At 37.0% G+C, this 26,054-nt stretch overlaps 1 protein-coding gene across 2 annotated transcripts in view; it reads left to right on the top strand.

Annotated features, from left to right (window-relative positions):
* The first annotated feature begins 258 nt into the window (after nt 1-258).
* ham (hamlet) overlaps nt 259-26,054 on the top strand; it is a 67,539-nt gene continuing 41,743 nt past the window's right edge. Inside the window, exon 1 of one of the 2 annotated variants that reach the window (XM_066297449.1) lies at nt 259-681. In XM_066297449.1, coding sequence (XP_066153546.1) covers nt 642-681 — 40 coding nt within the window. In that variant the 5' untranslated portion in view covers nt 259-641. The remainder of the gene's footprint in view (nt 682-26,054) is intronic. The other variant, XM_066297452.1, reaches the window with a different exon arrangement.

Raw genomic sequence — 26,054 nt, 5'->3', positions numbered from 1 at the left:
AATTTCTAAAACACAAGTTGATGCTTGTGGCTCCCGACAGACCGCAACGCCACATCAGGACTCCCCCCTCTCTCTCCTACGGAGCCCACAGTGAGCCTGTCCCTGTCCCCTCTTTATCCGCTTGGCTCATCCCCCAAGAAGATCCTCGTGCCCCCACCCTTCCCCTCTAACCCTATCGACCCGTTTCGGAATCGGCAGGATTCTCTTATCTAGGCTCTATGTATTCCTGCGAGGAGCCGTCGGCAGCAACGCGCGCGCATGAAACAACAGACAATCGCGCCGCAGTGACAAAACATGACAGGGGCCGCCTATTGGCCGCGAGCGACGTCGCAGGAGAAGAAGAAGAGAAAAAAGTCAGCGTGCGAGTGACAAGTGCTGGCCTGCTTAGCTTCTTATTGTCTCTATAGTCCTGCGGGTTGTCGGAGTTGCCCGAAAGGATTGTTCGCGATATTTGGATATTGCATTCATTTCGGGCTGGCAATTATTTTTCTCAATTCTGTTAGTTGTTTGAAGTTTGCAAATTTTAGTCCCCACTATCGACCTGCAGGAAACTCTTCGGTACTCTTTTGTTATTGTTTTGCATCGCGTGTTATGGGGGAATAAAAGAGGTTGGAGCACTTACGGACTGTTCAATTTAGAAGATGCGCTCCAAATCTGTGGCCAGAAGAGTGACGGCTCTAGGTAAGTAATAATTTTTTTGAAGTCGTATCTCGTTTTTACAGAGGAGCGTTAAATGCGAACAATAGATAAGCGGGTCATCCGGGCATTGAAATCATTTAGGTCGCTTCGTCTAGTTGACATATTGGTCTTTTATATTGTCAGTCTTTTTGCACCAATTTACCTATTTAAAAAATTAATTTATGGATAATAGGAAATTTTGTGGTAGACCTATTTCTATGGAACAGAAACTGCAATACAGTGTCGATATCTAAATCTTTTATCTAGAAAAATCTTTAAAGGGAATATCAAATCTTTTGTATATATTAAATACTCTGTTGATATTAAATTAAACGTTTTGCTTGTTAACCGTGTTTTTATGCCCCCTTGGTGCCATTCGAAAAATATCTAATAACTTTCACTATAATCAAAATTACACCCGAAACAAAAAATCAGAAAAGTGGATTCTGATCGTAGATACTCTTTGTGATTTTTATATACCTAAAACACTGATTTAAGGCTAAGAGAATTTTAATATCTAGGCAGTGTTTTGGACGGCTCGTCTCAGAGCTTGTGTGAAGGAACGGGATATAAAATTGGGAAATTGATTAGGGGGTGGGTCTCAGAAAAGGATCACTGTGCTCTACTTTTGTGATGGGAAACTGTTTTTTCCTTATTATTAAAAATAGGATATGGCTTCACGATTAGGTTTTCCTATCAACACATTTTTTTACGAAAATGTGTTCTTTTACTCTTATAAACGTAACAAAATTCAAAATAGTTGGTGCGAAAACTAAAAGAAATGGGTATAGTACCTTAAAATGGTGAATAGAATCAAAATATCAACAATTTAGGAAACTTAGATCTGGGACGAAGTAGCTAAAAAGAAAAATTATTTGTAGAAATCTGTAGAAACCTTCCTGTATAAGGTACCGAATCCTACGCCCAATATGACACTTATTTTCGGCTACTCCAGTTCTTCTCTAGTTAGTGCTCTCGCTACTATCACACTGTGTGCCAGCAACGATCACTTTCCGGAAAAATTACAAAATTCTATTGAATGACACTGTTACTTATTTGAGAGAGTTAGGGGACATTTTGCACGTCTTTCCCGCTTTTCATAGGCAAAAAGATTACGGTTTCTGAAGAATTCTAGATCAAACAGTTACACATAGTGCGAAGTTGAAAAATCTGAGGAAAGACTGAATCTTTAAAGCACGTCCTCTCCCATTTTGAGTACAGTCACTAAATAATTTATCGAACAATTATGTAATAGAAAGACAACGCAAACCGGAAGAGCTCAAATTTCTCTCGTAATTCTCAATTTATTGCGTGTCACACTACCCGGTTGAGCTCGAGCATACCGCTGTGTGACGTCACACAGCAGCGAGGGTGTTTCATTCGTTTATGAGAACTTAGATTTTTTTTATAAGTTTTTTTCGCTGAAAGATTTCTTTGACTTTTGTAAGATTTTAAATATGCACTTATATGATCCTTTTAACATTTTCTATAAAGTTTTATCGAATTTAACATCTGTATGGACCTTCCCATTGACATAATTCACAAAGTGATACAATTGACTTACACGTACGTATTGTTACGGCTGGTGTGCTGCCGCCGCAAGTAAAAGACAGGCAAAAAAAGGGTTTATCGTGACGGCGCGCTCGACCGAGTGATTTATTGCTTCCTACTATGTATGTCGAATATTTTGATATGTTTGTTTATGTTAATCTTGCATGTTTGTAAGAAAAGTGTGGAATCTTCTAGTCTCTAGATCTCTAGCTAAACAGAGTGATTTATTAACAATAGTAAATTCGAAAGTTGAAAGTCTGGGACATCTGCAGGGTAGTTAAGGTTAAAATTTTAGTACGTTTGTTCGCCATTATCCTGAAAATATATTTGACTCTAGGTCTATACGCTACTACCTCAAGTAATATATAATTTGATGGGAATTTTCTCGGAATCTCGAGGAGTACTACCCAAATGTACATATACATGTTTATATCATTAAAGTAAACAAAATTAAATTTGCAACGGGTTTGTGGAACATCATTTAGAAACACAAAGTAACTTTGCAAATTTTCATATAAGTTCTTACAGCTTTTATATGATTTTTTATACCATTGAAACGTCAAATTAAATTTAAAATAAACTTGTTACCGAAATGTGTAGTGGCCATTGAAGATTGTCGCAAAACCTCCGTATATCGTTTTCACTATTTCCTTTTGCTGGCGAAGCGAATTAGATCACTCTATTATTAGTATATCGATGGATGATGGACGAAGCCAAAAATTATGAAAGTTCTCTTGTAAAAACAAGCATTGCTAGTAAAAAATCTTCTTCTCTAAATATTAACGCTATTCCACAAATTTCCATTGATTACCATTACAACTTCGAAAATTCCCCATTCATGATCACCGAATAATCCAACCGAGCAGCAAGCCTAAGTGCTTTCGCAGGCCTTTGCATCGGTCAATCGCATGTCCACCGTCTGGAAACCTCCCTCTACCGTAAGTTCGCATCCCCGCATGAAATGGCCCTTCTCATAGATATTCCTTAAGATAACTCGAAATTGCAAAGAACAAAGGTATTAGGTTGCTTATTGCTTTGTCAATAAAGGAATACGATTATGGATTAAATACCACGTTATGCCTTTTATGTGACCAAGTCACAGGAGCAATTTATTAGCAGGTCACGTTAAAAGTTTAAAGGTTAAATTCGGTTTGATGAATTACTTTCTGCAAAGACATGCACGGGATTTTCGCTAAAAACGAGCATGATTTAGAGCAGTGGCGTGTCATACATTGGAAAGTGTGACTTTTTTGCTTAAAGTTAATCGATCATGAACACCATAATCACACAAAGCATACCCAGCAACGTGGACTGAATTTTTTGTGTCGCATGTTATGGCTGCAGTAGATTGGGTACTTCCTCTATATTCTTCAAATTAATTTATCTTTTCAATGGCCAGGATGTTCATTGAAAGACAACTGAAGAAGACAGAACTAAAAACCACACGGTGTAAAATAATACCTTTTAAAGGATGCGTTTCAAAGCGGCCCAAAAATAATCTGTCTAAGATATCTTGATTGTCTTATAATAAAACCAGAGGCGTATCTTTTGAGAACCTTGGAAGAGAGAACTCTCGGCATCACACGCCTCTGAACTGAGGCCGGAAACGCAGAAGTCGCGTTTAAAAGAGGAGGATTGTGTATTGTACTTAACGGAAGATGGTTTTTTGAAAGCAGATACGGGCATGTGAATGTTTGGTAATGGGATATCCCAATTGATGGGTGCATTTTAAATATATTCGTTTATTAGCAAAACTGTTAATCGAGAATTTAAAAAGAACCAACATTCATTTCATAATACCCCTATTCTAGGCAATCGGTTGTAAACATCCAATGGCCGTCAGTCGAGGTGTTATAGGCCACCTCCACAATTTCCCTGTGATAAGAGAGGTCTTACAAAATAGCTGTAATTAAAACAGAAAGAAAAGACCATAAAAGATGAAAAGAATATACCAGTACGTGTGTATTACTTACTTTTGAAATCATAAACCGTTATCATCTACAGGCACTGAATAATTTATTGCAAAATTCATTACCACTTTTCTGATAAGCAAATTGAAAATGTGATTGTTTCTAGATGAATAGCGCAATTCGGTGCTGTTGCGAAATTAATGCCTTTTGTATCTGAAATGGGTCGAGTTGATGACAGAACGACGTGATCGAGGTCAGGTTGGTACAAAGAGAATGTGGCTATGGGAAATATCAGTCAAATTGTGGCTATAAACCTGAGTCATTGAGTTATAAATGACAAATAAACGAGAAACCAGAAACAAGGAATTCACACCTCGCGTAATTGGTACAGTAATACACAAAACAAATTTGGTCGCGATGAAAATTCTGTCAATGTACGTCAGACTGACACACTTCTCCCAGCGATGTCTTCTATACCCTGTTTATAGTAAGAAGCTTCGAATACTTCAAAATAAACATTCACCTCGGGCTCCATCTGTTCACTATTGACAAATCTGCTTCGACCGAGCAATTTTTTCGAGTTTCTAAAAATGTTTCCAGTTTGTTATACGAAGTAATCTGAGGGAGCTAAATCTGCCGAATAAGGGGGGCGAGAAAAAAATTTAAGACCAGGTTGAGTGATTTTGGATATCATGATGATCAAAGTGTGGACTGGTACGCTGTTTTGATGAAACAAGACTCTGTTGTTCATCAAATGTGATTTTTTTCTTAATTTTTTCGCACCAACTGTAATAAATTTATATAATATTCTCCGTTTACTCTTTTTCATTTAGGGGAGATAGTCAATGAAAACTATCTCATGTGCATCCCAAAAAATCGACAAAGGGGAGCAAAACTCGGTTTCATTGTTGCGAAAATTTGCCAAACATTTCCTTGAACATCGTCACAGCAGTATTTTTGTTCAATCTCTCAAAATTTGAGCAACTGCAGCATCTATCTTGCACACAGCTTTCTCATATCCAATTGTTCGGTCAAAATGTTATGTAGAGTACTTTTTGAAATGTCTATCTTCCAGTATAGTTCTGTAGATTTTAACCACAGTTTCTGGAGTTGTCACCTCATTGGGTCCACCAGAGCGGAGTTGGTCTTGGCAGCTCTTACGATCACGTTTCAACTTTGCCTCCCAATATTTAACAGCTGTTACCGAAGGACCGTATTTCTCTAGAGTAGAATTTAACTGCTCTTTGATGTTGGATGGACTAAGACCTTTTAAATGAAAATATTGAACCACGTAGCGATGACCAGTTTTTACCATGTTCTCAAAATCTCTAAAAGCGCTAACTAAAAACGGTTTCAAAGCCAACATAGCACCCTCAAATTTTAGATATAGGCCTTTCAAGGTTAAATCTTTGCAATATAGGCAAATTTTAAATAAAAAAATCTTCATCTATATGTATAGTCAAGCACTTCTGGGACTAACCTAGCATATCAATTCATGTAATCTGGGTAAAAAGAAAGCCCGCATCTCACTGGGAAGTCGTGCTTTTTCCATCTCAAATTGCATTCATGTTTTAGGTTTTGCTGATAATCACTTTTAACGTTTTCATAGATTCAACTTGTTTTGTCTAAATAGAGAAATAGAGAATAGACAGTTTACCACGTCAAGTTTTAAACAAAAAAATCCGCTGCGGTTTTGATTAAGAGGCAAATATGTATTGAAAGATACCTCTTCATAAGAGGTTCTAACGTCTATTAGCTGAAAATAACTCAGGGTTCTACGATCATGCCCGCACCTGAACAGGCCTTAGCCGCAGGACTCGAATCGCCATCAGCAGGACATGCGACCGAGCCGCAGGACAATCTCTCATCGGCGACACAAAGGACGACAATATGGCGGAACTCGCGTGCGATGGCCAGATTGCGTGTTTTATATCTTACATGTGCGCTTTATTACCTGACAGTTTTCCTTAACCGAACACCTTTGGAGAACGATGTGCTTTTCTTGAGTTCACATCCAAAAAGTCGAAAGCAATTCAAGTTAAGTTCAAAGGTTTCTTCAAAAGTTTGATTTTAAATAATTAGGTGAGAAATTACATGTCGACACTAAACGCAGTAATATTGCAGTTTTTACTATAGATTTTTCCAAATCAGTCAGTAAATCGAGGTTTTTTGGGATTAGTATTGGATTTTTTAAATAAATATAAACTACATTGGTTTTGACGTTAACCGGTCTCCAGAAAATCAAATATGGATGTTGTTATGTCTTTAGTTGTCCGGATGATAGCTTAAAATACTGAAGCTCCAATGGCAACGGAAAAACCAGTTAAGTTTTTGCTAAAAAATTCCGATTCTCAACCCACAAAACCTCGATTTACTATATGCAATAATTATTGTCAAGTGTGGCCATAAAATCGTCCCTTTTCATCACTCTAAACAAAAGAGAAGAAACCCTTAAAGTGAATTAATGTTAACTGACGAAGTTAATGGCAATAAGGGAAAACGAGGGGTAGTTTCGCAACAGACAACAGCGATCGTATCTAAATTACCTCACAACCGCCCTACAATCTAAAGCAATCAACCGCAATCAGGAGTGGGATCAATGTCGGACACTTCCTTGTTATCACGAATATTTTAGGGCCTCGTTTATGGATTTTGAAGAAGCGTATCTTTTATAGATATCTATACATGTATAAGTGATCTCGAATGGAGAAGCTTGAATTGAATGGTAAGAGATCAGGGGGGTTGTACAATAAGTTTTTGATATAAAGTGCAGAGTGCACTGTAACAACGCCTGAAAGAGTTTTGCTTCAAAAACGGTTTATCCTATGCGTACGAGAGTCCTTTTTTACAATTCCTATAATTTACTATTAAGCAAGGACATTTGTACTAGGTTTTCACTATAGTGAGAATGAAAAATTATAACGTTCTGTGAAATAGGGCCACCTATCGTTTTTGTGTCAAACTAGCATCAAGTGTTGTAATTGCCACGCCATAGCTTGCAAAAAGACCTTCCTAACGAGGTATTACAGTATAGTTTTGTATTTAGTTAATGTCCAAAAATATTGTATGTTTCGAACTGACATTAGAAGGTTTTCCCACCCTTTAGTTTTTCAAAATTTGAAAATAACTTTTCGTATATCTTTAAAATAATAAATTTCCGGACCTAAGTTAATAAGACCTTTTTTTCAAAAAACGCTTTGAGAAATTACCCCCTTAAATATTGACGCGTCTTTTTTAAACACCCTGTATATGGTTATATATATTCGGAATGACTCCATCTATCTTCCATTGAGAATGTTTCATCGCTTTAACAAACTCCGTGTTTATATATATTTAATAATTGATACTATTGACAGTTCATACCCGCTCGCTGTATCGACTAACAAGGCCTAACAGGGCCATATTGGATACGAGATTTCAATGTTTCATTTCAAATCTATATCTAAATGAACTAGGAAAGTTCTTCAATATCCAAAGTCATTTCTTGCCTTTGCGAACTTACGAATTAGTTGAGAATTCGTTCTAGTCTAATATTTCTTCATACCAACAAAGTCTTTTAATATTTTTGGGAAAACACATTCCCTCACAATTTTGTTACTTCGTAAAAAATCGCTTAAATTTTTAAGAAAATGTATTATTTCCGGCAACATTTTTGGAATTTGTCTGTCGGTTTACAATTAAAAGGAAAATTCCATTTAGAGTACCTCCCAATGCTGTAATAACCACAAAACCAGTTAAGGACTGCTAAGTGAAATAGCATGGAAGCCAGTTATTAAAATAAACCGCCATTATCAAATCACTTCCTCTGTGATGTTAAGAGGAGCCCCGACATACTCTGGCAAAGTCTGAATATTAAGTAATACCTACTTAGGTGCAACTTTATTACTTGATGTTTATATTTCATATTGCAATCAAAAACAGGTATAAGCCTCTTGGAAACCCTTGATACATTCTCTAATTTGAAATTCAATCCATCCGATAACCTACCAGCTTTACTATAAGATACAAGCCGCACTTTGTATAACTCGTTATAAGATAATAGATGTCATAACTGAAATGATCCTCTGATAAATCCATTTTTAATTTCTAATATGTCCCCATGAATATATGTATGTATTAAGCTTCAACCAAAGAAGAAACGCAAACGAATCGATAAATTTATTAAGCAACCCTTCTAGGGAGTTTTAGCCTTTCGCACTGGCGCATCTAGTACATTGAAGGGATGAATAAAAAACCTTAAATATCGCATTGGAATCTTATGCTAAACCTACAGATCACTCCTCATCAAGTTCGTTATTACTGAATAAATCAGGACTTATTTTAACAGATGACAAAAAGTTCCTTCGTCTGTCAATAATGGATCCGACGTTGGTTATGAATTTGTAATGATCAGTCCCGAAAGAATAATAACTGACAAATATAATTGGCACGTAACCGTGAGACAGTCTGAGAAATTGATTAAATTTGGGCATTATTGAGAAATGTTTGGTATAGAAATATTAAGTCTCTGCGTCATAGCGATGAGAAAAGGTGATTAGATTTTAAATATAAGAAAAGTTTCACCTACAGGGTTAAAACAGCAACTCTAGAAGAAGTATCTAGCTCCTGTTATGTTGTTGCATGTTCATTATAACATTATTGATTCGTTGCCCGACTTCCGTGGAAACTAAACCCCGGATAAACTTAACATCAGTGCTAAAAAACTGACCTTAAAGCAGTGTACAAGTTATTTACGTGTAGAGAACTGAAAGAAGAAACGTACGCCCGTGGTCGAAGTCGGAGATCCCATGCGAATTTATCCGGTCAAGGGCGTAATCCTTCTCTCGGTCTGTCGTAACGTTTTACGCGCAAACCGTTTTTTAAATATTGTACATGCAAATTGAATAATATTTTACTGAGTTATTTGATTAAAGGCGGTTAAAAAATTAACGGGCGTTATATTTATTTTACGGTCCATTGTAAACAGCGACAAGCATTATTGTAACTTTACAGCCCGTTGCTGTGAGCGACGGGGCGTAAAAAGAAATCAACGCGCGATAGTCGTAAATTCATTGTTTCCATCATGGAATTTAAGATGTAAACAAACAATTTCTATCCACTTTTGTGCAAACAAAAATTTGACGACGAAGGGACGTTTTTTTCCAAAAAATCGTTCCAGGTCTTTGCACGTCTGAAGCATTAACTATTTTACGATTTCAGCTAGTTCATCTGTAACCTGAACGAATGAAACGCGTCATTGCCCCAAAAGACATCATCGAGTGCGATTATTCAACTTAAAAGATCAAGTTTTTTTTTTTAATCAACATTCACATGCAGCTGCGTTACGACAATAAATATTTCAAGAACGGTTTAAGATCATTTCAGGGATAAGGCTTTCTAAAACAAAGACTCCATGTATGAAAGACCCGAATTAACTGAACGCGGACATCAAAAGTACTCAACAAGCCCTAGAGTGCAACTAACTGATTTACTCTTTAGGCTGATAATAGACCTCTTTTAACTGAAGCTTTTGATTTTTTGATTTCAAGTGGCTTTATCTCATAAACGGCGAATTTGTGTGCTTGAAGGACCCTTGAACGGTAAAAATCTCCCTTAGTGATAAACTACAAGGGAGAGGTATGCACGTACTGACCAGAGCTGGGTATGTTAAAAAGTATGGGGTAGTTCATTAAACTGTCAAGGGTAATAAGTGAAAAAACTGAGCAATACAAGGATAAACGGTAGACAGGATTTAGACGGAAATGGGGCTGTCAAGGATCCCGCTATCCCGGAAGTAGGATAGGAAGGCTGTCAGACGTGTGCCACGCGAACGTTTATAATGAAAGAGAAGTGATAAGAAAACGGTAGTTGCAGCAAGTCGGGGTTAAGACATGGAATAATGGAAAGGTGCACTATTTGGGGTTCGACAGATGTTTGGATTAACCGACTTTCTTTGGTGGGCGGTGCAGGAGTGAGGCTGAACAGATTACTTTTCTTTCATTGTTGCTATTGTTTGTCTGAAACTGAAAGAGTTTGACGAGAGTGAACTATTTCAGAATTTGTCACGATGATCTTGTTCAGGTCAAATTTAATTCAGATTCAGGGCAGTCTTCGGCCTTCAGACGGTAAAAAGTGATCATGTCGCGTGTAATTTCTTATCCGTCATTAGGAGGCTTTATGTTCTAAAAAATAACTAAACTAAGACAGTTTCACATCCTAAAAGGGAAGAGTCATGTAATTTCATTGGCTAATATTTTTAAATAATATATGATAATTTAATAATAATTAGTTGGTCTCTTTTTTATTAATGGAACATTAAACCAAGCGAGATCCTGCGAACCTTTGACCGGCCATATTGATCGTTTCATGAACAATTTACCTCTTGCGTTGAGTTGAATGGCATTTGTTTTCAACATGATGGTGCAGCAACTCATAACGCCAGAATAAATGTTGAATGGTTGAATGCTCGACTCCAGGAAAATGGATAGAAACCAATGATCCAGTCCGTGGACCTGTTCGTTCACTGGACCTTTCTTCGCTGAATTTTTGGCTATGGGACAATCTTTAAGATAAAGCCTATGTTTCCTAGCCGGGAAATGTCCATACTTGTGAGGAAACTCCACTACGCATGACGTAATCAGACGATGTCAGTTATGTGTACGACATGGTGGTAGTCAACTCGAGTAATATCTTCCGAAATAATTTTTTGTATTAACTAGGGTGTGTAACATATGTAGTGCTTTGTACAAAAATTTAACGTTGTTAAATGCAGAAGAAAGTTCCATTATGAAATATTCGAAATAACGTATTAGTACTCAAAGAAATAAAATATTAAAAATTTTTTTGGTTTAAAATTGTTTCAATATTAACGTGTCATACGTCATTAAATTGGGAAAAATATTTTCTATCAAAAAATATAAAAAAATATTGAGTTTTATTTAAAACTCTGAATTTCATACCTGAAGTGAAACAAATTGAGTAAAAAAAAACGGTTTGATGTTACTTAGTAAGATGAAAAATGTAATTTTATTTGGTTTTAAGTCGATGAAAATCAATTCATTAATAACTGTGTTGTAGCTTCGCCTGTTCTCTTTTCGAGACACTCTGTATAAAACCTAGAAATAATTGGCCGAATGTTCAGAAAATTCTCTGATTATTTTTTTATCCCAGATAAGGTGAACTCGGCTTAGTGTACAATATTCTGTTAGTTTTTAAAGTATTTGGGGTAACATTTTAGTCTAACAGCAATGAAAATCATCAGTCTCGAAGGGAAGTTACCGATTTGTGAAAAAAAGGTGAAATGTTCATTCCGAAACTTCCTTATCTCCGAATAAATAATACTCCCATTGTTGAGTCATACATAACTGACATTGAGTTTTATGCCCCTTGGAGCTTCTTATGGTAATATTAAACCAAACCGTATTTTATTGTAATAAAATATATTATCGAATATCAATATTTGCAGTATCATCAAATTCAAACTATGCTATCTGTTAGCTTACAATATTTGATATTCCTAAAATTATGAGGAATTGGCCAAAAGTAACGTATTTACAAATACTTAGAAACAGGAACCCATATGAAAGACGCTGAGAAAAAGGTTTTGTGGGTTATTATATATAAGGTGTCCTAGGTAGAAAATATAGAAAATTAGAAAATTGTCATATATTTCGTAGAAATTACGATTGTTGAAAATAATAGGTTTTCGCTCATGTTTTGACAACTTTTGTTAATAATTTGTATTTCAAACACTCACTTAAGAAAGCACATCAAGGCCTTTCTTTTCTAATTTGACTCACCTTGCATCTTTTATCATTTTCAAAATTCCCATGGAAGTCACTTTATTTGAAACACCCTGTATACCAAAAGTTTCGGTTAGTTCTAAGAAAAATTATATCAAACAATAATATCGAGTTTCATTTTGCAAATCAAATTTACCACCGTACACATGCAAGGTGTCTATTGAATAGGCCCTCGGGCTCCTATGTGTTTATTTCTGATTTCAGAAAAACATCAATTATGTCGATGTATATGATGTTAATGAACATAAATTTTGAAATTAATGGCAAACCCTACAAGATGTCCAAAAAACGCGGGGCATCATGAAATTTCATCTTTTTAGATGGAACCAACTGCATTTGTTGATGTGGGAGTATTCTCTCTGTATCCTGTGTTAGTTCCTAAATTTTTTTACCCCAGGATGCAGTGACTCGAAGTTATGAAGTTATGATTATTAATTACTTCGGGAAAAGCTGCTTTTATGACTAAGTGCCTTAGTGTTAACCATGCGTTGCCATGGTTTCAATGTTTTTTCGTTTTAAATTATAACGTCCCGCTTTTTTTGGGACACCCTGTGAGGTTATCACCAGTGTTAGAATTTACCCTCATTAGCCTCATATGTGACCACCTATATACTCGTACATTGGCATATAAATATTTCAAGACGACGTTATTGTAAACATTTTACCGTGTGTAGTTCGGTGAAATGAATCTTCTAATTATACCCACTTTGAACGAAATGTACTTTCTAGGAACTTTAGATTAAAAACAGTGCTCAAACATTCGTGAAGCATTGTGAAAATATATACGAGGTCTGTTCATTTAATACGCGAATTGCGCGGGCTCGGTTGGTTTCAGGGAAATGCGCTTGGTGTCGCTATATTCGCACATATAAGCCTATTATAACACCTTTTCCTAGTTGCAGAAGTCTTCATCTGTTGAATAGCTAACGGGTTTTTAGTAAAGTGCACATTTTTCGTTTGGCCGATTTCAATATGATTGATCTAAAGGAGCAATGAGTTGCTGGGAAGTTTTGTGTAAAATTGGGAAAATCTGCAATTGAAATATTTTCTATGCTCAACAGAGCTAATGGTGATGTTGCTACTAAGCGTACGGCATGTTTTAAGTGGCATGAAGGTTTTAAGCATAGTCGGTAGTCGACTGGAGGCGATGAGTGACCTGGACGTCCTCCCACGTCAACTGACGATTCACACGTCTCCAAAATCAACATCCTTATACGGACAAATCGTCGTCTGACCAAGAGAGAGCTGAAGAGTGTGAGATATCAGTTTGATCTTATCACGAAATTTGAACAGAAAAATTGGAGATGCACTGCATTGCTGCGCAATTTGTTGTTGCGAAATTGCCTGATAGCGGACTACCGAAAATCTCATCGCGTACAATTTTGTCAAGAACTGCATGGTTGTTCAAAAGATGACGAAAACTTGTCAAGAATCATAACTACTGACGAATCATGGATTTACGGGTATGATATTGAAACGATCCCAATTGTCAGAGTGGGTGGGCAAAACGTTCTTCAGACCCAAAAAAGGTCGCCAAGTTCGATCCAATGTCAAGGTGACGCTGATCTTTGATGTTAAGGGTGTTATTCACTAAGAGTACTTGCTCCATGGCTTTACAGTGAATCAGACTTACTACATTGAACTTTTGAAACGTCTCAGGGACACTATTCGTCGCAGAAGGCCAAAAATATGGAAGAGGGGCGAATTGTTTTTCCATCACGATAACGCTCCAGACCATTCAGCCATCAGAATTCGTCAGTTTTCGGGCCAACGTTCGATCACTGTTCTTTCTCTACTCCCCCCCTCACATTGACTTTGCTTGTTTTTCAAACTCAAAAAACTTTTGAAAGCAAGAAGATTTGAGACGATTCCCGAGATTACGGCAAATGTGACGAAGAAGTTGAAAGATATTTCAAAAAAATCATACCAGGACTGTTTCAATAATTGGAAACACCGTCGGGAAAGAGAGTGCTTCGAAGGGGACCCAGGCATGTAACTTCTAAATAAAATACGTTTTGTTTTATGTCGTCAGTCCGCGTATTTTTTGATCAGACCTCGTATTTCGAGCTTCTCATCGTGTCTTTGGAATTTTAAAGGAGCAATGAGCGAAAGATTGCTTTCTTCAATCGATCCATTTCTTGCACTGCTCCTAGTTTATTTTCATTGCTAATAAATAAGTGAAAACTCAATTATTCGTTGGAATACTTTTGCGCCTTCAATGACGAATTCGATCGTGTCAAAGCTTCCTTGAACATTTTATTTTCTGCAAAGAAATCCAGAGTATTTGATACGATGTGAGTTGTAAGCATTGAGTGTTCTCTACACTTCTGATTAGTAATATAAAGCCCTTCAAATTTATCCCCAACTTGCGAACCTCTTTGGAGCACCGTGTCCCACAATAGCCACAAAGGTCAATTGGCAGCACTGTCAAAGTCAGTGATAAACCCAATTCCCTTTAACAGACGCCATGCATTTTGAATAAACGTGTGCGTATGAGTTCCTGGTCAGTCGATTGAAACTTTATAAAGTCGCCAACTTCCAGGCTTTGTACTTCGGATTCTGTTTGTGACTGGATGACAGACCTCGGACCGCAAACTGCCACGTTTTCAACTTTACAAAATGACCGCTATACAAGGTCCAGGGAGTTTATTATATTATTGCACATCAGTTTTTGCTTTTACTGCGACAATGCCGTTTTGAAACTCCGGCCCGGAATTGATTGTTTCGATGACCGGGAAATGATGAAACCATTTTCGTGTTAGTTTATGGTGCATGGATTTCGAAATGGGCTTTATGAAGCTAACGAATAATGAGAGAATTACTTGGGAGGGGTAATTGTGTTTATGGCTAAAGGTCCGGGCATGAAACGTTACTTAATAAGTTATGGGTTGACCGAAAAAGTAAACTTTATGGGTTTCTGCTATTGCGCAACTAAAAGCGTTTGAAGTGTCGGTTTTAAAATGAATATTTATAAACATAACTTACGCTAGCAACGTGGTGATTGAGCCAATTACACAATAGTGGTAATCTTTGGTGTGCTCTCTACACTACGAGTAATCTGTCCGACTGGTCACATGAAGACTGTAGTAATTATAGGTAATTTAAATACGCGTTTTCAGTTTTCCTTAAGAAATCTCAGAAACTGGTAGCGCAATTTGGAGCATGTTGGTCATGGATGGGTGACTGGGAATGACTTGTCTCCTCAAATTTGAGAAATCTCGTTCTCGATTGGATTGAAATGACTGTGGCCTCGCTCGCATTCATACTTTTCAGTTAACGTAGTCAAGTTTATGTTTTATTTTCTGTAATTTTCTCGACTGAAACACCAAACAGTGGTTTTCTTAGACATGACTGTACTTTTCCATCTCGACCCTCATCGGAGGTTTCGATTTATCGTGTGACAAAAGATTGTCTCTTGGCACATTTTGAAGGCTCTTCTACATCTACATTTCCCATCTAAGAAACTAGGAGGACGTGGAATAGCGTAGGAGACCCGAGATTTGGAGGTAAAATTCGATTCTATAACAGAAATGCCTATCAGGTTTGCAACCCAGTAAATATACCGATAAAACCTAAGATATCCCGTTTCTCTTTCAGAACACGTCTCTGATCAATTCAATTCAGGTGAGATCGAAACTGCATTAAATAAATCCTGACCCGGTAGGGGTTTATTGGGCATTAACAATGGACACTTTACGAAACTGTTTTCCTTATGTTCGCTAGTACCCAATGATTTAGATTACAACTATAAAGCTTCATTTTCGGGGAACAAGAGGCAATGACTTCGGAGTCACCACACACAATATGTCTGTGGCATCACCATCGGAGTTGAAACAAACCTCAACATAGGACGATTGATATAGACTACAAATCACTTTAGCCCAAAGCGGCCTTCTGGCACGGTGACATGACTCTAGTCAAATAAACTCAGTTTCACCCATATCAGATGTTCACCTTCCATACGTTTTAGTTAACTGTAAATTTTCGTTTTTCAATTGATTTTTCCGAGATTCCGAAGATGGTGACTGATTTGTCGCCCGAACCTCAACAAGCGTTTTCATTCGAGCCCTTACCGAAGGGTGAATGTTATTCTTGGTTGGAGTATCCGACCGAGAGCCATTGAAATTTCGAAAGAACAATTTGTATAAAACGCTTAAAATTTAATAATAAAAAAATGTCGTAAGACGAAATTCTGAAAATTGCTTCTGCCCGCGTATTATAGAACGACGCGAATGTTGAATTTTCATGTTTCCTTTTATATAAAGTTAGATCGTCGTTGCTTAGTAAGTTGATATGAACATTTTTCATGTTCTTACACGTCCACCGTGGCAGTCCACGCAAATCAATACACCGTATTAGACATTCAGCTGGGAATAAAATCAGCATTTAAAGGTACGAAACTGGAACCCTACACATCAACCAGCTGAACCAAAACGTCACGGTCATCTTGGCATTTGAATGACAAAAAATATACTTCAGAGTCATAACATAAAGACTATAAATAATACAGGAACGTGTCTGATGACTGATATTTTCTGGGATATGTTTGCTAATCTAAAATTAAAACCAATATTGATTTTATGGTTAGTTTTTGGCCTAGGAAATTGAATCGTTACGCTAGCTCGTATAATTATTTTACGTTTCAGTTACGTATGTCACTCGGATATAATTTTAGGCATTTGTGTCTTTTTATGGGACTGTAAATATATTCTGAGCGTCAGTTAACGTGCTCGTGATATGCGAAACTTAAATGCCCCCGAATAAGTAATTTACAAATAAAATAATCTTCATTTCGAAGAGCGGAAGGCTTCAATTGCTTCAGTCAACTGCAGAGCGAGTCTTCCCGTCCTGTTGAGTCCTGGGTGACTTGCCAACTCTTCTTACTATTTAATATGTTGTTAAATTCGTCACTCCAACTCGGCATTGTTTTTTATATTAAAAAAAAAACAAGGTGAATTTATTTATAAAAAAAAAATCATCATTTATTCTTTCAGATAAATTTCAACGACTTCAAAGTTCTTCCCGTCCGGCGCAACGCACTTATGCCATCGTTTTTTTCAATCCTTGAAACAGTCGGAGAAGTCCTTTTTTGGAGCGGCCTTCAAATACTTTCTTCGATTCGGCCATCAATTCTTCAATTCGGTCGTAACAGTGTCTCTGGAGCAGTCCTTTGCGCTCGTTGAACAGCGAGAAGTCCAGCGGTACTAAATCGGGCGAATGCGGCGGTTGTGGAACGATACGGATCGGGTTTTTGGCCAAATGTTCTCTGCAGTGTGGGACCGTCCGTTATCGTGGTACAAAAACCAAAAATTATCTGTTCGTGTTTCTGGGCTCTTGAGGGGAATAGCTTCACGCAAACGACGCGTAACGCTCAAATAACTTTCTTGTTAACATTTCGGTCTGGTGGAAGAAATTCGTAATACACAACACCGCGATATCCGAAGAAACCTGTCACCATGATCTTGATTTTTGAGCGACTTTTTAGTTCATCTTTAGCGCGATGTTCGTCTGATTGGTCAGTTATGCACATGACAGGTCATTTGCGTGGATCCAGTCTCGTCTCCAGTAATGATGTATTTCATGACGTCCTGATAGTTAGGAATCATTGTTTGACAGATTTCAACGCGACGTTTTTTTTTCTAAAAAATTGAGCGGTTTTGGAGCCAATCGAAATTCGACGCTTTCGAGGCACAAAACATCTTTTCAAATAGTTAGAATTGATCCGAACGAAATGCCCGTTGCATCAACAAAGCCTCTAATTATCAATCGACGATTTCGGAGGACCAAATCTTTGCTTTCCTCGACGTGGCATTCATCGGTAGTCATTTTATTTCGGCTCGACTAAATATAATCGAATTTCCCCATTTGAGAAGAAAGTTTGACAGTTCTCGTACTGCTCTATCAAGAATAGAGCCAAAAATCTCTATATTATCGTAAAACAACAGAAGAGGGCTTCTCCTCGTGGAGGTTGTCACTGTCGAGCTAATTTATTATGGTTTCTCCCTTTCAGGCAACACTCGACCGCTTTTAAGGCGAAGATAATTGAGTTCCATTGAAAATTTGCGGTGTGACACAGTTCCGATTATTAAGGTTGTTTTAGATGTTGTAGTCTTTCCTATACAACCCCCTGAGACGAGCAAATAAGAGGGAGATTGAAATTAATTTCCGAATAATCGTGAGTCTGCACATGAATTCGAAGGAAGAAACTCGCCCTTCTCGATTTAACCCTCAGTAATCAGAAAATTAAAATTGTTCGACCAATTTAAGACCGAACTTCACAGGCTGGGCGATAATAACTTCGTGACACCATCGGGCGATAATTATAAGCAATAAAAATTAAGATCAGGCAAAATGACGTCTTAGAGTGACAATAAAGTGAGACAGGGTGTTGCTGCTAATTAAAATGAGCCAAAGATACGACCAATTTGCGTCAAAAGGGTTCAAGACGCTGTTTTGGTAACGGCAAGTTATGGAGTTCCGGAGTTGTCTTAATTATCTTAATAAAGGAAACTTTCATTTTATTTCATTCCTTCTTTTCGATACAAGGGTGTTTGTGTCAGCTATTACTACGGAACTTTCAAAGAATTCTCAACTAGCGATACTATTATCATAAAAGGACTAATTATGTCACTCACACCCCTAAGTTACACACGCGTCAACTGGCTGAAAAAAAGATCATAATTTATAAAATAATAATAGAGGTCTCCTACTAAACGACGAGTCTGTTACACTCATTAAATAATAACCGCCAAACAACGGTGGAAAAAATTGGTCAATAATCCTGCGACCGAGAGCTTAGAGCACGTTTGTCAGGGGTTGAGGGGGTGCGAGAGCGTCGGTCGTTTCGATTCAAAAGGATCGTAATTTAAGTTTGGCTGGGAAAACAGTGGTCCGACTTGGATAGGGGTTGATGGAGAGGAATAATTGACTTTTCGGTTTTTGCTTTCCCAGTCGAACTCTTTGCACGATGATGCCGGAAAGAGCTCAGCAATTCAGAAACTATTTTTATTAAAAAGAGTTTCGCGGATTTTTCACGAAATCAAACGTAACGGCATAGATCGCAAGAATCAAAGTCCATGACTCCTGCGAAAGACCAAATCTGCAGGCATCGCAACGCGAGACTTCATTGTGGAAATAAGCAGGATATTTTTACAGATATTATTAAGGACAGCAGAACGAAAATCATAACGTTTCAAAAATACCGATCTTATCCATGGTGTTTACGTTAAGTCATTATCATGAAACCAGCCCTCTGAGTCTTTGTTTATGTTAACAGCATAAAGATTAAATTATCCTAAATGATGAGTATCACTACTCTAGAGCGGCGTTGTGGCTTCCCGGGCCTTTTCGCACAACTAATCATACGGAATGTTTAATGCACATATGTTTATGGATTGTTGATATGCCAACTCTCTAATGCTAAACCAATTATTGATATTGACCTAATATGACGCTTCTAAAGCAGTAAAAAGTTATGTAGACAGGCAGATAAGGAAGAAAGGCGGCATTGCGATTGATCGATTTACTATAAAAGGTCACCTTGTCGGATTCCCCAATGGAAAACTTAATCTATGTCATCCTGTTTTATTTCAATCACTTCACAAATATTGCTATTATTTGGCGCCAATAAACGCACTCGCCCTAGCAATACCATTAATCGAATTAACAATTCTCCCTAACAAATCTAGGGCCCTAACTCCACATTAAAAAAATCGACTTAAAAACCCGTATTATCTGTTAAATGTTGCAAGCAAAAACATGTGTTTGTGATGTCCATTAATCAAGTGCACATGTGATGATCCGCTATTAAACATCTTATTGAATATGTCCAGTGTAGCGTATACACTTCGGAAAAGAGAGGGTGCCAGAGAGGATTCATCAGTTCAAAGTGAAACAGGGAGGGTGTAAATGTGTTAATTTTGGTATGGAGTTTGTAAGTTATTCCTGGGGACTGGGATTTGCCAGCAAACAATTACTGAATTGTATTTTTCAACGCGATTTTGTTAGTATTAATTGGACTCTCCCGAACGCGTAATCACCTCCGTCTGTGCTTTACATGGAACTTTCTTGTACTTTCTAAGTACAACTTAAATAATCCACAATAATACAATGCATACAAGGGCAAAGCAAAACATATATCACTTTATTGTGTCAAGCAAATCCGGCAAAACGTTTCCATAGAAGCAGGGACAACCAAATATGAATCTCTTTAGCGGATATCGATCACCTACACCAAAGAGAATTGCGTCTCTTGAAGACGTCTACGATCAGGAGGTTGAAAATTGATTATGTTTCTGTATAATAATAATAACGATTACTATGAATAGCAAAACCCTGAATTTGATCTTCGTAGCAATATGTCATAGTTGCATGGCAGTTGATGCGGATTTACAAAACCCCGAAGTTGCCAATGTATATTACAGCCCGATGTGCCGACAAGATACGCATGTAAAGGGCATAGGGCCGAATAAGGGATGATCCTAGATATCTGACATCTCTATTCACACCCCACACCTGGCCCGCACGGATGGGGACGAACGGTAGGGATAAAAGAACAAAGTGATGACTTTGTTTGCGTCACTGATTTTTGATGGTTTTATTAAGGTTTTGGTAAATGATGCGTGAGCCGTGTATTAACATATAGGGACAAGGCAGAAAGTCACGAAGGTTATTTTAGAGCTCCGTGGTTCTGGGTAGTCGCAATGATGAAAACTACCGTCATTTCTACCTTTTCTAGTTCCTTGGACGAATGTAATGAATTATTTATCGAAATGTAATTTTTCGGACGTCCTGTATACTTCAAATTCTCATAATGGGATACTCAAGATCCGGCTTTAGGTAACAGTCTTTAGTTTCACGATTCGTCCATTATCAAGCCCTGGTTGTAACGTGGACTCCCTTTTGAAGCTAGCAGGGGGTAGAGTGGTATCCCCCATTTAGCACCATAGGCGATCAAAGCACTTCTAGATAATGTCGTGTTAAATGACAATATAGCTCTCTTAATCCCTCATATTATATTTTCTCTGGATGAAAGTCCTTTACACATTAAGGGCCTTCTGCTATAGATTATAATTTTATGCACAATTTGAATTACACTGCGGCAGAGCTTCAAAGAAACTCGATACAGTTTCGGCGAAAATTAGGTGTTAAATCTGTGTATACCATGTCCAAACACCCTCAAACACTCCTTTATGGTTAATTTGATGTGGCCATATGTGCGCAAAAAATCAAACACATCGCCGGATTGAAAATTATGGTAACCGGATATATTGGTTCTGTAGAATCCTCGTAAACATAATATTTTATTATGTCGGGGTTTTCATTAAAAATCTCATATGACAGCAATATTGTTTATTTTAGTGGTTTTAATATTAGTTTTATTGCTATTCCAAGAGTCCGACATCTGATCAATCGCATGGTCAATACCTTTGATGTTTTCGACTTAAAACCAGTAGGAGTGCTAAGGGCTTTCGTGTCGGGATCGACCCCATTGCACTTTAGCAGCCCCTGTAAGCATCCTGCGTGAGTTGATGTGTCCAATTTTTCACCCACAGTCTTTGTGTGATACCGAAGCGACAGGCGGACAATTTACAATCCCGGACACGTGACCGGGACTTTATAGAGGTGCCAATATTAGGGGTCAGTTAAAATTGTTTTTAAAGACGGTGCCAAATATCGTCTAAATGGAGAAAAACAAATCGTTGGAGGGTTATGAATGATTCGAGGTTATTCCTTACACTTTCAGCAACACCTGAGTAACGTAAAACCTTCTGCAAGACAATAATAACTAATGCACTGGAAGTTGCGTTGATCAAGATCAGATAATCACAGAATATATCCAAGGCATATCTCTGATGATATTTCAACGTTTATTTGTTCACACCCCCAATAATTTTTAAATTATTTTCAATTTTCTAGAATTATGTCGGATGGTTTAGACTTAGAATCACAGGGCTGAAACTTAGGAGTGCTCAATTTTAGTTTTATAGACTTCAGAGGTCTCTGTTCGGGACAAAGAGTTTAGGCATTGACCTAGAGCGTTAACCATAGGACGTGTTACATGAAATGTGTTCAGGATGGAAAGGTGATTCATAAAATGTCATAAAAGGCTTATCACTCCGTGAGAAAAAACAATACTTGAATTCACTGCTACTTTGTGACACCTTGTATATTTCTGAATACCGCAGAATGGTAAACATTTTTATATAAGATATTTTTTAATAAATTGTACATTTCTTGATTTATTTCAGGGCTGTCGGGCTCTTCGTATACACTGTATGTATAATACTAAACGGTTCTTTAATAAATCGTTTATTATTTAAATCACGTTCGCTAATGTAAACATTTCGATAATGTGAATCACACTTGGTTTGAAATAGTTTACATTACCAAGCGTCTGCTGTGTTACTTACTCGGATTTAGGGTTTGAAACGGTAAATCAATTTATGTTAGAATAAATCGGGGAGATAGAAATAAATAAAAATATTCCTTTGGGGAATGCATCGTCATCGTGGACATACCTGACAAGACCTCATCTGCTGGATATCATTGTATCATCATATATATGTGTACATATGTATCTGAGAGAAATATCTGAGGTTGAAGACTGTCACACAAACCTGGAAAGTGTAGAAACTTATCATAGCTCGTTTCATATCTATCCAAACAATTTAGAAAATTACAACATTTCCCCACAATTCATTGAGTGTATAAATAGTAGTAATTAATTCCAAAACCTCAAATTTTCTCTATAAATGACTCGAAATCCATTCCAAGGAGATATCACTGGAATCCTATCAAAATCCAGAACTTAACAAGAAATCAGATATTAAATTAGGGAAAATTGCTGCCGACGACTCTGAATGGATCCTTAATTAGTTCTTCAAAGTTGGGAACGACATCCCATCACGCGATATCGTGCCCGATTCATCTATAAAGCCCTTTTGCCTTCTCTATAGGGCGTCCGGATAGACAAAAGTTGTTAGAAGGGTTGGTAACAGTGATTTGAAGGGATTGAGTGTCGACGAATTAAAGGCGGTTGATTAATTGGTGTCACGAAACTGGGGATTTGATCACGATAGGAAATTACTGTCTGGTATCTAAACAATCGTTTTGGCAACGTAAATTCAGTATCTCGATAAATGACAATTTTACTAATCCCATCCCATTCCAAAGTCAACCATCCACTCGGACGTATCATTTATCTCAAATGTCGCATTTCGCACCGTATCTTTTTCCATAAATCACCTAATTTCGGCAATTCTAATGAATCGAATGATGGACCCCATTGTGACCCTGAATGGGGTGTCGCGAAAACATCTGCTATCGATGTGTGCAGTGCCAAACTCGATTGAGCGATCATTTAATTCCCCAACGTATGGACACTGTCGTTGTTGGGCTAATAGAATGCGTTGTTGTTTGTTTAAGAGATTTAACTCATAAAGCTCAGCCAATAGAGCTTCCTCGTCACCTAGAAAAAAATTAAAAGGTTCCTGCCTGATATGAAACAACATACCTAACTCGAGGATCGGTAAATCACTGTCTAATATTAAGGAATCCAATTCAGCTTCTGGAAAGTCGGTAATAACGTTTAATATCCCCTCAAAATTGGTGTAGTACAAGACCACTTGGTGTAAGGTGGTTTAATAGGAGGCACAAGTGTTACGGACAGATATACGACATCTTTGCGTTTAAGTGGCCCACTACTAAGCCATAAATCCTGAGTGCACACGCGGGCCTGATGAGATTTTATTAATTTCGTAAATTACGAGGTCATGGGACAATCTCCTTGGGATTTTGACCTTAAAATTTTAAACAGAACCATGCGTTAAATGTCTAAGTTAAAAACTTATCTGATTCAAACATTTTTTTATAGATCAGCAAGGAGCCGCACTACATAAACATTTCGATGCATATTATGCATATTTCCATTAATAAATATTTGAAATTATTTACATTCGCCAAATTAGGTGTGTAAGCAGTTCTTCGAAATAAACAGTTGTCTAATTTATTAGATATCGATAACCCATGTGTAAACTGAATTCGGTTGACATGAATTATTTGGGATATATCATCACCTTGGCTCTTTCTAAACATTGACAGAACATCTCCCAGTGAACGATTTAGGGATTCTCTCTAATCAAATACCTACTGCGTTTTTAATCATTTTGACGATAGGGAAATGCTCTGAATTGTCTGTTCTTTTTGTATCTTTGCCCAATTTGATAACGTACATTTGCATTAGTGAAAACTTTCTTGCATGGAGGAAATATGTCGCTTTTCTTATTTGTAAAACCGTTGGAGACGGTCGAATGCCTCCGTCCTTTAGGAGTTATTGAAAATTGCGAACTGCCGCTAGTCTCAGTAGACTACCTTGGTTCATTTCACCACACTTGATGGAATATAGTAATCATAAAGCATTAATGGCAATCCAAAAATTTTGATGCAAGCAAAAATGCTCAGATAATTGTGACAAGTGAAGGGGTGGCGCATGTCTCTCTTAAAAAATAAGTTTCGAAAATTCAACTTTTGAATTAAACCTGCTGCTTTTCCTGGATATTCGAATATTTTACAGCTTTTTGTTGTTTTTTGAGAATCTAAGGTATTTTATTACCGGTGATCCTGATTTGTTTTGGTTACTCTGAAAACTTTAACACATTTAATGTTTGACATACGAAAACTCACGCATGAGCACTACATGTCCTGTAAATATTTGCGCGAATTTTTAGATTTTGGTAATAAAAATCCTGACAAATTTTGGGAGCTTTAAGGGAAATTTTCACTGCAATTTCGAAAAAAGATGCGACGGTTTTGAACAAGACTCATAATTACAGGGAAGCATTTTTTAGGTATTAGAATTTCCATTCAAAAAATTTTCCAGATTATTTGAATCTTTGTAGTTTTCAGAATATTACTTCGTATGTTTTTTATTATCTTTCTGAGTCGTTATACGTATGGACACTACCGCTCATATTTAGGCAAGGAATGAAAAATTTCAAATAAGCACGTTTCTCAAATTATTTTTTTAGAATCAATAAAATATACTTTTTGCTTATCCATAAAATTGTAAAGATACGAATATATTTTCAATACATTTTTTATGTCTTTTTCAGACTTGCATACGGTTCGTATGCGAAGCAACCAATTTGTTTATTTATATTATTGTGTGACATCGACTTTGTTACTCGCAGTATTGACTGAAAACATTTCAAGATGTCAAGAGGTATTCGCTTACCATATCAGTTAAAAGAAAAAATCTTAGAAAAATTTTAAAGTAATGAAAAGCAATCTAAAATTGCAAAATATTTAAATTTAAATAAATCAATGGTATCAAGGGTGATATCTCACATTAAAAATAGAGTTGAACCTTCGATGAACTTTCGAAGTGTGGCCGAAAACGAACAACTGGCCAAATAATAGAAAAAATAATTAAAATGTTATCCGTCCAGGGGCTGTCCAAGGGTGCAAATCGCATACAAGAAGAGTTGTGTGCTTCAGTGTCAGTGAGTACCATAAAACAAAGATTGAGAAGCTCTGATTTATATGAGAGAAAATCAGCAAAGGGGCCTTCCATTTCAAAGAAAAAGAAAAATGCTAAATTGCGTTTTGCGAAAAAGTATATGAACGGGTCATATGAAAAAAGGATTGTCTTTTTCTCGAATGAAAGTTGATTTAAATTGTACAAATCAGGCGAAATTTATTAGGTCAGAAGACCAATTAATGAACGGTTTCCAAAATATACTAAATCGACAGGTAGACATGGAGGTGACGGTATTATAGTATGGGAATACTGGGGAGGGTTTTGTAGGTATCAGTTAAATAAAAATTGATGGTATTATGGATCGATATATTTTTAAAAATATTCTTGAAAATTACATGCTGCACTAGGCTGAAGAAAGTGTGAGGTTTGGGTGGATGTTCTAACACTACAATGACCCCAAGCATACCTCGAAATTAATTAAAGAGTGGTTAACCATACATACAGTTGATGTGGTAATATAGTCGGCTCAAGGTCCCAATCTAAACTCCATAGAGGACCTTTGGGATGAAATTGACAGAAGAATTCTGAAGAAAAGAATAACAAATATAACAGATTTGTTCAAAGAAATTCAAGTTGCTTGAAATTAATTATCTG

This window comes from Euwallacea fornicatus, chromosome 28 (assembly GCF_040115645.1).
Source record: "Euwallacea fornicatus isolate EFF26 chromosome 28, ASM4011564v1, whole genome shotgun sequence".
NCBI classification, from domain to species: Eukaryota; Metazoa; Arthropoda; class Insecta; order Coleoptera; family Curculionidae; genus Euwallacea; species Euwallacea fornicatus.
This window is presented reverse-complemented; position numbering and strand designations above follow the sequence as displayed.